General features: G+C 44.7%; 1 protein-coding gene and 1 pseudogene across 1 annotated transcript; one reads left to right on the top strand and one right to left on the bottom strand.

Annotated features, from left to right (window-relative positions):
- Positions 1 to 1,180: 1,180 nt before the first annotated feature.
- LOC120692932 lies at positions 1,181 to 3,187 on the bottom strand (annotated as a pseudogene).
- Positions 3,188 to 7,652: 4,465 nt separating this feature from the next.
- On the top strand, positions 7,653 to 8,390 carry LOC120688859. Its single transcript, XM_039971219.1, has 2 exons — positions 7,653 to 7,697; positions 7,842 to 8,390. The coding sequence occupies exons 1-2, from the start codon at positions 7,653 to 7,655 to the stop codon at positions 8,388 to 8,390; spliced, it is 594 nt and encodes a 197-aa protein (XP_039827153.1).
- Positions 8,391 to 9,985: the final 1,595 nt, after the last annotated feature.

Raw genomic sequence — 9,985 nt, 5'->3', positions numbered from 1 at the left:
GTTACTTTAAAAGGAAAATATCTCCTTCTCAATCAGAACAACTGTGCAGCTGAGATAGTAAAGGAGCAACGTGCGAGGCTAGAGGTTGCGAGTTCAAGTCCCAACCAAAGAGAATATTTTGCGTGAATTTTGATGGCTTAGGCACCGGTTGCCAAAGGCTCCTTGCAACCGGTGCCTTAAGCCTATTTTCTAGTAGTGGTGGTCACCTAATTACCTCTTTGTTTTGCATGTTACATTACATGCCAAGTGTCAACTAGCATGTGTAAAACTGAATTTATGACATTGTACACCATCCGCAGGAAACCACTTAGTGTGGCACTTGATTGCTTTTTACACAGACAATACAGTGTAGGCTATCAGTTTTTTTCCTCGAACGTGAAGGAGAACTGCATGTGCCATTATATTAAGAAGAAGAGGAGAGTCCAACATGACTCATATAACGCACGCGCGCACACACATGCCCAAACAGCCCCCAGGGCTGAGTGTAACCAAGAGGTTATCCAGATAGTGTAATGTACATTTTCAGTGCATCTATCTGTCAACATTTAGCTACAATGTGGAGAGCATTGGCTATTACCCATTTTTTTACACTCGTTAACAGTTTTGACCCTTCTGTTCTGTTTTTGTGTTTGAATGCCTAATACCCTTTAATCTACTGAATCCTAGAAGCAACCCCATAACACATCTGATATACCAGAGAAAAAATAAATAAATAAATAAATAAATAACATAAAAGGCAAGAGGTGCATGGAACATGATAATCCGCTATCACATGCACATGGAGCATACACTAGTTTGTGATGGCTATAAATTTAAGAATTTCACAAAAGAATGAATTTTATTTTTTTAGAAAAATGGAGGGGCACCCCTACTGGCTACAAATTAAAAGATGGGAAAACTGTACAGGAAGAACAACCAAAGAACAAGAAAAAGAAATGAAAGAGGAAAAGAATGCCAAATTACAATAGACGATCTAGCTAATCAATGTGAGGAAAGTAGCTCTTCTTCTTTTAGTTAGAAGAATTAGAACAACTGTATGCATACATTTACTTTGGGTGAGATCTTTTGTTCAGGATAATCCCTTCCCGGTAATACTTTTCAAATGGAAGCTTCTGGTGAGAGCTGAGCCTCTCCAATATAACCTTTTGGTTACAAAAGAAAAAAGGGTGCTGACAGGATCTGATCAATCAGTTCATTCGATAGATTGGTCAGTGTTTTTGACAATACTGAATCCCTCAAAGACATCATTAGAAAACTTTGCTTTCCAATCAAATGATTGATCAACGCTATGTGTTCAATGTACATATACCATATCAACATGGTATGTAGTATGTTTCAGAATTCAGATTAAAGAACTACACACATCATCTCAGCTCCTGAATTACATGCTGAAGATATATGAATGACTTCTCGTAGTTGACAAAACCCATGAACCAAAATCAAAACCATCATGAGTAACTACATCAATATACTTCTCATCTGGATCGTATAAATTTTCCCGCACTGAAGCACTCTTTATCCTCTTTGTGGGGATCAACACCTGCAGAATGTACAAATTTTATTTGCTTAACTTTGAGTATGTCCAAATATCTTTGCATTGCATTTTCTATCTGATAAACTACTGTATATTACCTTGTAAGGAACCCTTGTACTGCCTCCTTTGGGAGATGCTAAATTCAAAGTCCTATCACTGTGGAAAGCAATTTTCTCAGTTGAGATGAAAAGCATTCCAGCTATTGGACCTGCTGTGGTTGAAAGATAGCATTGGACAGAGCCGGCTCTATAATTTTAAGGGCATTTGGGCGAGAAAGAAGATAAGGGCCCGTTGAATTAATTTTTAGTGTCAAAACCACAATATATAGTATGAATAATAAAATTATTTTGCAATATATGTATAGCTCGGTTAAAATATAACAATAGTGTAATTAAAAACTAACAATAGTGTTGCTTACTGTGATCGCGTTGCTGTCTTGCTGGTTGCTGCTCGCCGTGATTGGTGTGGAGCAAATCAGATCGCAGCGTCGTCTCCTCTAGTCATCTACTCCTCTCCGGCCCCTACTCTCAATCAGACCAGCAGATCGTCCATTGGCTCGTCGCAGCCTGCCTGCGACTCATGGCGGGGCAGCATGCAGGGCAGCAGGGCAACTTGCAAGTCGCGATCGTGTCTCATGGCGGCCGGCGGCAGCAAAAAACGAAGCGCCGCTACTCTACAACTGCAAGCCTCAGAGCAGCCTCACCCTTACATTATGGGCTGGACCTGATCTCCTGGACAGGTGATTTGGCCTAATAGGCTTTCAATTAAAGGGTTATTATATCTACTAATACTGCTAGTTACATATATATGATCTTGGGCCCCTTAGCCTCGTGGGCCCCCGGCGGTCGCACCTGCTGCCCACCCCCTAGAGCCGGCCCTGGCATTGGAATGCTTTCACTAGTTTCTCATCTTTCTCGACGGCAAAGTATTCTCTGAAGACTTTGTCAATACCACCAGCTTGGAGAACCTTTGCACCGAAGCTTAGTTTCCCTTTGATAGTTTCTGAAATTTTTGGTCCCAGATATACTGCAAAAAAAAAAGATTGTATCAGTGATGAGAATTTTATTTTATCAATGTAACAGAACTTTCATTTGTGAAATTAGGACAATGGTTGAATTCTTACAGTGTTCTTTGAACCCTTGCATGTAGTTATCTTTTTTCTGGCTCAATTTGCTCATCCGATAAATGAAGGAACTCTTCTTATCTGTATCATGGAAAGAATATCAAATCAGTTTGGGCATACAGCGTAAAGTTATTGCAGAGGGACAGGGAGAACTGGGGAAGCAGGTTGTGAGATTCTTACTCTTTTTATGAATCAAGCAGAACAGGAAGGTGTTCCTTTTATTTCCTCATCGGCATATGCAATCGAAACCAACGGAATTCCAACGACATGCTCCTGGATGAAACTTTCCATTGCTTGGAGAAGCTCTATCTACAATTCTGCTTGGATGCTGGTATTTGGTCTTTGCCTGTGAGAATTTGATGCCTGCTAGCGCTCAGAGTCTGAGCCATATGTGTGCATTTATATGGTGAAGCTACTGAAAAGGCAACTTTATTCCAGGGGACAATGTAGTGTAATTGAATCAGCACTTTATGATGCATACTCACCATCGTCTCATCAGGAACAAAAGCAAGGCCTGCTTTCTTGATTAAAGAAATGGGCATGAGCAGAACAGATGGAGAGGTACCCATATGCTTTCCTTTCCTACTCCTTCTATTGCTTACCACAAGGTGTTGATGAGTCGGTTGATGACAATCTTTTAGTTGATTTTATTAGGTTCTGACGGGAGCACATATAGGTTTTGCTATTTAGATATAATGAACTCTAATTAGTCAATGACACGTAGCGCATATCTGATTGTTCTTCCCATTTCAGGAAATAGGTTCATGGAGAGTGGAGAGGAAAGTGAAACATACACATGGTTGGTTCAAACCTGAAGCCAAACTACTGGCATATGCTTGGTTCAGGTAAGTCTCCCTTTTCACACATACAAGCCACGTTGTCGTGAAGAATGTCTGGAATCTCGAACAATCTAGAAAAGTTTGCACATGGTAAATTTAGCTGGCAAGATTGATGCCACCTGTCACCTGTGTGTTGAAGATGTGCTTTATCATGAATCTGACACTTAGTATGGAACAGAAGAGTAACAGAAACTAAAAGATGTTTTGTTTTGTGTAGTGTGTACTTACTGTCACATATTTGTGTAATTAAGTTTAGAATCAAACCATACTTACTGAAACCAGGAGGAAGGATCTGCACAAATGCTTTAATGTTTTCATTGAGTTAAGTATAGCTTGTTCACCCATGATATAAGAAGGTTACCTTATGACGCCATCCTGCCTCGTTACCTTATGACTTTCTTTCATTAAAATTTTGAAGCTGTTTGTAATAATTTAGTAACTAGTATCCCTTAGTACCTGCCAATTAACACAAAACAAAATAATATTCTAATGAGACTTTTGGCTTAAAGATCTTTAGCTGTGACTCCACATTAGTGTGCCTTTTTCCCTTGCACCTGCGGGCCACAGCATTGTCCTTACAAATAAGAGGTACAAATAATTTAGAATCTTAGACAAACATTTCCCTGCCAGATTGATGGTTCAAGAACAAGGTGGCCCAGGTGATGGGCTCGGACTTGTGAATGATGTGGAATGGACTAATCCGATATGTAAACTAGTCACTTTCTGCAGATATGGACTTAAAGATATCATAATCTTGCTTTGTTCCAGGTCTGCGCTCCATTTTCCATGCCAGGTGTTGACCTGACATGCGTGGAACCTATACAGAACCCCTCGAAAAAGTCGTCTTGCTCGATAAAGCCACTGGTATTAGCTGTCTTGTGGCATCCTTTGTTTAGTTTCAAAATTGGTGATATTTATAGCTGCTGATATTTCATCCGCACTTTATCACTCGATCGATCTGATATGTGGCAAGTCTTTTGTGCACGAATATTGGCTAAGACCCATTCAAGCTACCCAGTTCTGCATTCTAGTCTTACATGTGTGATGTGTCAGATGAATGTAAAGATCGTGGCCCAAGAAGGGGGTTGAATTGAGACTTTTTCAAACTCTAATTGTCCTTAACCTACTTTTAGTGTTGCCCAAGCCTAAAGTTCAAAGCCTATCATCTAAAGCGCACTAACAAGTGGATTCTAGGTAGGAAAACACACTAACATATCCATCATCCTAGTGGAGATCACACTAACAAGCAAAAGCTATGCAAGGTAAGCACACTACCAAGAACAAGCTCTAGTTATCAAACAAGCAAACCAAGAGCAACAAAAAAAACAAACTTAAGTAAATTGCTTGAATGAAAAGAGTGAGCACATGAGATAACCGGATTTTTTCCCGTGGTGTCGAGGAGTTGACGCTCCCCCTAGTCCATGTTGGAGCACCCGCAAAGGGTTGAGCTCCCTTGCATCACGAAGAGCAAGTGATCACTAAAAATGCTCTTTCTCCATCTCCGGAACGGCGAGCTTCACACCATGTACAAGTCTTCTTCCTGGGGCTCCCACAAACTCCAAGAGCTCACCAAGAGCCTCCGATCACCAAGACCGTCTAGGTGCCGTCAAATACCAAGAGTAACAAGTCCTAATCCTTCACTTGACTATCATTAAATCGGCCCTAAGCTCTAGCACACTTGCAACTCTCTCAAAGGTTGAATTCTTGATGCAATTGATTGATCTCAAGGTTTTGGTTTGTTCTCTCAGCACAAGGGTGACCTCAGGTGTTCAATGTGTCCAAAGGCAGTTCAAATGACCCGGGGTACCACCTTATATAGGCTAGAGCTCATCCCCTAGCCGTTACTAACTTTCTAGAAAAAGTTAGTAGGCGTCGGATCATCCGACTAGGGGTGTCGGATCATCCGACCAAGTGCGCCGGATCATCCAGTCTCTCACAGACCAAACGGTAGCCATTACACTCTGAAAAGTCACATGTTGACGCAATTGATCCGACGTGTTAGTCTGACGGGGGGTGTCGGATCATCCAGTTCTGAAGACAGAAATCTGAACCCCAAAACATTCTCTCTGATCATTGCTTCGACCATTAGTTCGACGGGCGTCGGATCATCCGGTCCTGAAGGCGTTTTCAAATCCTGAGAAACATGCTCTCTGAAGAATGTTCCGACTATTAGTCTGACGGGGTCCATTAGCACATGTCGGATCATCCGGTCGCACTGGAATTTTCAGTAGTAGTCAGAACCTGTCAGAATTAATCCGATCGTATGCTGTCGATTAGTCCGACAGTGGGGGCATTGGATAGTCCGACGGCCCGTCGGATAATCCGGTCCTTCTGTGTTTTTCTGTTTTCTTCTTTTCTGATTTGGATTTGATTTGTTCTTCGATTCTTTCTTCTTCCAAGTGTTTTTTTGAGTTCCATAGCCTGTCTTGAGCTGAACTTGAGCGAGTGTGCATGAAATCTACGGCCATCTCATCTTTGGTCAAGCTACTAACTCAAGAACCCCTCTTTATAGTACGGTCACGAACTAAAAACTATAAAACCTGAACTAAATCAAGTTTTCTTCATCTCCTTGTGACACTTGAGTCTAGAAAGGTCCTTAATCTTGAAGATTTGAGTCTGTGTTGTTGAACATGAATTTTGAGGGGGTCTCCTTTCATTTGCGACTTAATGGTTAAAAGATAATTCCTTCAAAACACACGTTAGTCACGTATGATTGTCACTAATCACCGAAACTTACCATTTAGCATCCAACGGCCTAGATGTTTTCAATGAAATGTGATGCAACTATGCGAGCAATATGCCAATATATATAGGTAAACAGTAACAGTTTGTTGACAAATGACAAGTGATGGTGGTATAGGATTATGGTCCACTATGGTTACTGAAAAATAATGTATCCTTCAAGAAAATTACTGAAAAAAATTCTTCCCATTCAATGTGATTAATGAATTCTATCTTTACCATATAGCATGCAGTATGTTCCAGACTGCGGAACACGTGTATAACATCATCTGAAATTACATTCTAAAGATACAAGTTTACCCATCCGGTGAAGGAACGCTTTCTTATCTGTATCATGGAGATGATACAAGTTTGTATTGACATGCAAAGTATAGTGGTTCCGAATAGGAAACTTGGAAGTAGGTTGTGAGATTCTTACTCCTCTTCTAAATCAAGGCAGAGCAGGAAAGTTTTTCCTTGTGTTTTCTCGTCAGCATATGCAAACGAAACCAAAGGAACTCCAACGACATGCTCCTAGGCGGAACTCTCTGCTATTCTGCTTGGGAGTCCTCTTTGCTTAGATATGAGAAATTTGTACCTGCACCAAATGCAACTCATGTTTGGGATTCTTTTCTTGACTAAAAGAATAGGCATTGGGCACGGGCACAAAACTTGGAGCTTTCAACCCAGCTGATGAGGAGCTGAAGATTACCGATGCTTTCATTTCCTACTGCACTTTGTATTGCCTACCACAAGTTCATGATAGGCTTATTGTGGGCTTTATAAGGTGTGGACTGGAGAACATGAAGTTTTTGCTACCTATGATGATGAACTCTAATAGTTTATGACACGTAGAACTGATTCTTTTTCCGTTTTAGGAAATGGGTTCATGGAGAATGGAGAGGAAAGTAAAACAATGTGGCTGGTTCGATCGAAACTACACGTACACATTTGATTCATGTACATGTATTCCTTTCATGTCAAGTTTCTATGGAGAACATTGTTAGGAATCTTGACCGATCTATAAAAGTCTGCACATCAGCACATGTCAAGTTTACATAAACAAGATCTTTGGCACTTGTCTGATGAAGATGTGGCTTTGATAAATCTAGTGCTTATAATGGAACAAAAGATTAACACAAACTGAAAGTTGCTTCTGTTGTGTACTCACCATCACGTGTTTGCTTAATTAAGTTCATAAATCAGAATTGTCAAAGTGGCTAAGTCTTCATCTGTACCGGGTTACCTTAGATGCTGTAGACCGAGTCCCTCGCGCCGTTCCGCGTCTCTCGCGTGCACGTTGCCTGTCGCCCGCGCTCGCCCGCGCCTTGTGCTCACGTCTGGCCGCTCGCGCTCACCCACGTCTCGCGCTCACGCCCGGCATGCTCGGAGCCCGTAGGCTCCTCGCCTTGTATTTGTATATGTATCACTAGAGATGATCAATGAACACATGAGCTTCATCTCCATCTCATTCTACATGGTATCAGTTACCGCACAGTTCTGAGCCTCTCCTCCAAATTCCGCTGCTCCTCTCCTCCTTCCTCATGGCGTCGCCCACCGGCTCCGATCTCACCAATCCCTTCGTGCTCCTGAACCGGAATCGATCTCCGCCGCCACCTCTCAGCTCATCAACATCAAGACCCATGTTCCCGTGGTTCTTGATTTTGATTCCCCGAACTACACCGCATGGAGTACCTTCTTCGACATTGCGTTCCACAAGTTCGGCCTCCTGGACCACGTCGATGGCACCGTCGACATCCAACTCAAGCACGACGACGTTGCCTGGCTGCAAATCGATGCATCTATCGTCTCCTGGCTTTATGCCATGATCTCCACCGACGTTCTTCAGGCCATCATCAAGCCTCGCGATTCTGTGTACGGGGCATGGACCTCCATCAAGGAGGAGTTCCTCGGCAACGCTCGTCATCGGGCGACTCAGGCGCAACCGGAGTTCCACAGCCTCGCTCAGGGCGATCTCTTCATCTCGGAGTACTACTCTCAGCTCAAGCGTCTCGCCGACACGCTGCGCGATGTCGGCAAACCAGTCACCAACTCCGGCATGGTGATCAACATGCTCTGTGGCCTCAACCCCAAGTACGGCCACGTCGTCACCACGGTGAACGTTGCGCACCCGCCGATGACCTACCAGCAGGCTCGCCGCTTTCTCCTGTAGGAAGAAAGCTGGCTTGCCAACTCCTCTCGGTTGGCCACGTCCACCGCTCTCCTCGCCAAGGCCATCGCTGGCAACTCCACCGCGCCATCCGCACCTGCCGGAGGATCCGTGCACCCGCCAGCCGTCTCCACCGACTCCACCTCTGGTGGCCGCTCCGATCACCCCAAGGAGCGCAAGAAGCAGGATAGTCGGACTCGCCAGAGTGCGGCTCCCTCTGGTGGGTCAGGGTACTGCTCCTCGCGCTCCACAACTTGCTTTCTAGGTCAACCTCTGGACCAGCGTGGTTCAAGCCTGGCCCATCGGCCAGCTTCCTCAGCAGGCTCAGGGTATCATCGGCGCTCGTCCCGGCGTTCAGCCTCAGCAGCCGCAGATCAACTTGTCGGCGCAGCAGTCCAATGCCACCGGTGCGCTGCCTCCGGCGCTCTACCACATGCACTGCAGGGCCTGTCCGTCACTTCCACTCCGCCGAGCGCCTTTGACTGGCTCTTCGACACCGGTGCTTCGTCCCACATGACCTCGAACTCCTGTATGCTCTCTACTATTCATCCCTCCAATTCTCGCATTGTTGTTGGCAATGGTGTTGACCTTGCCGTCCAGTGCGCCCGGACTGCCTTCATCCCCACTGCTTCCTCCCCGCTTCGCTTGAACAATGTGCTTGTTTCTCCTGCTCTCATCAACAATCTTATTTTTGTTCGATCTCTTACTCGTTATAATTCTGTCTCTGTGGAATTTGACCCATTTGGTTTCTCCATCAAGGATTTTCCAACCCAGACGGTGCTTCTCCGTAGTAACAGCAAGGGCGATCTGTACCCCCTCTGCGTGGCCACAACTTCGACTGATGTCATTCTTCATGCAACAATTGATCTATGGCATGCTCGCTTGGGGCACCCTGGACGCCCTGCCCTGTCTCGCATTCTAGGCACCTTTGATTTCACTTGTAAACCATCAAATAAGCATAGTTGCCATGCCTGCCGTGTCGCCAAACATGTACGACTTCCTTTTTCAGACTCAAACACGATTTCAACAGCCCCTTTCTGTCCAGTGCATTGTGATTTGTGGACCTCTCCGGTCACCAGCTCTTCGGGTTTTCAATTTTATCTCGTTCTCCTGGATGACTACTCTCACTACGCATGGACCTTCCCTCTTCGTTGCAAATCCGATGTGTTCCCCACTCTAGTTCAGTTCTATGCCTTTGCTCATACTCAGTTTGGTCGATCCATCCTGAGCTTTCAGACTGACAAGGCAAAGAATTCGACAATGCCGCCTTTCGATCCCTTCTTGCAGATCGCGACTCTGTGCTCCGGCTCACCTGCCCATACACGTCATCACAGAATGGGTGCACCGAGCGCATCCTCCAGACCCTCAACGGTTGTGTTTGGGCGATGCTCATTCATGCGTCCATGCCGCCGACGTTCTGGCCAGACGCGCTCAGCACTGTGACTCATCTGATCAACCGCCGTCCCTGCGCGCCTCGACTTCACGCCACGCCGTAGTCACTGTTGTTCGGTGTTCAACCCGATTACTCGCATCTGCGTGTGTCCGTGCTCTGCTGAGTGCGTCTTCATCGGCTACCCCGACAACGTCAAAGGCTACCA

Source organism: Panicum virgatum, chromosome 9N (assembly GCF_016808335.1).
Source record: "Panicum virgatum strain AP13 chromosome 9N, P.virgatum_v5, whole genome shotgun sequence".
NCBI classification, from domain to species: domain Eukaryota; kingdom Viridiplantae; phylum Streptophyta; class Magnoliopsida; order Poales; family Poaceae; genus Panicum; species Panicum virgatum.
Note: the sequence above shows the minus strand (reverse complement) of the source record. Positions and strands in the feature narration are given on the sequence as shown.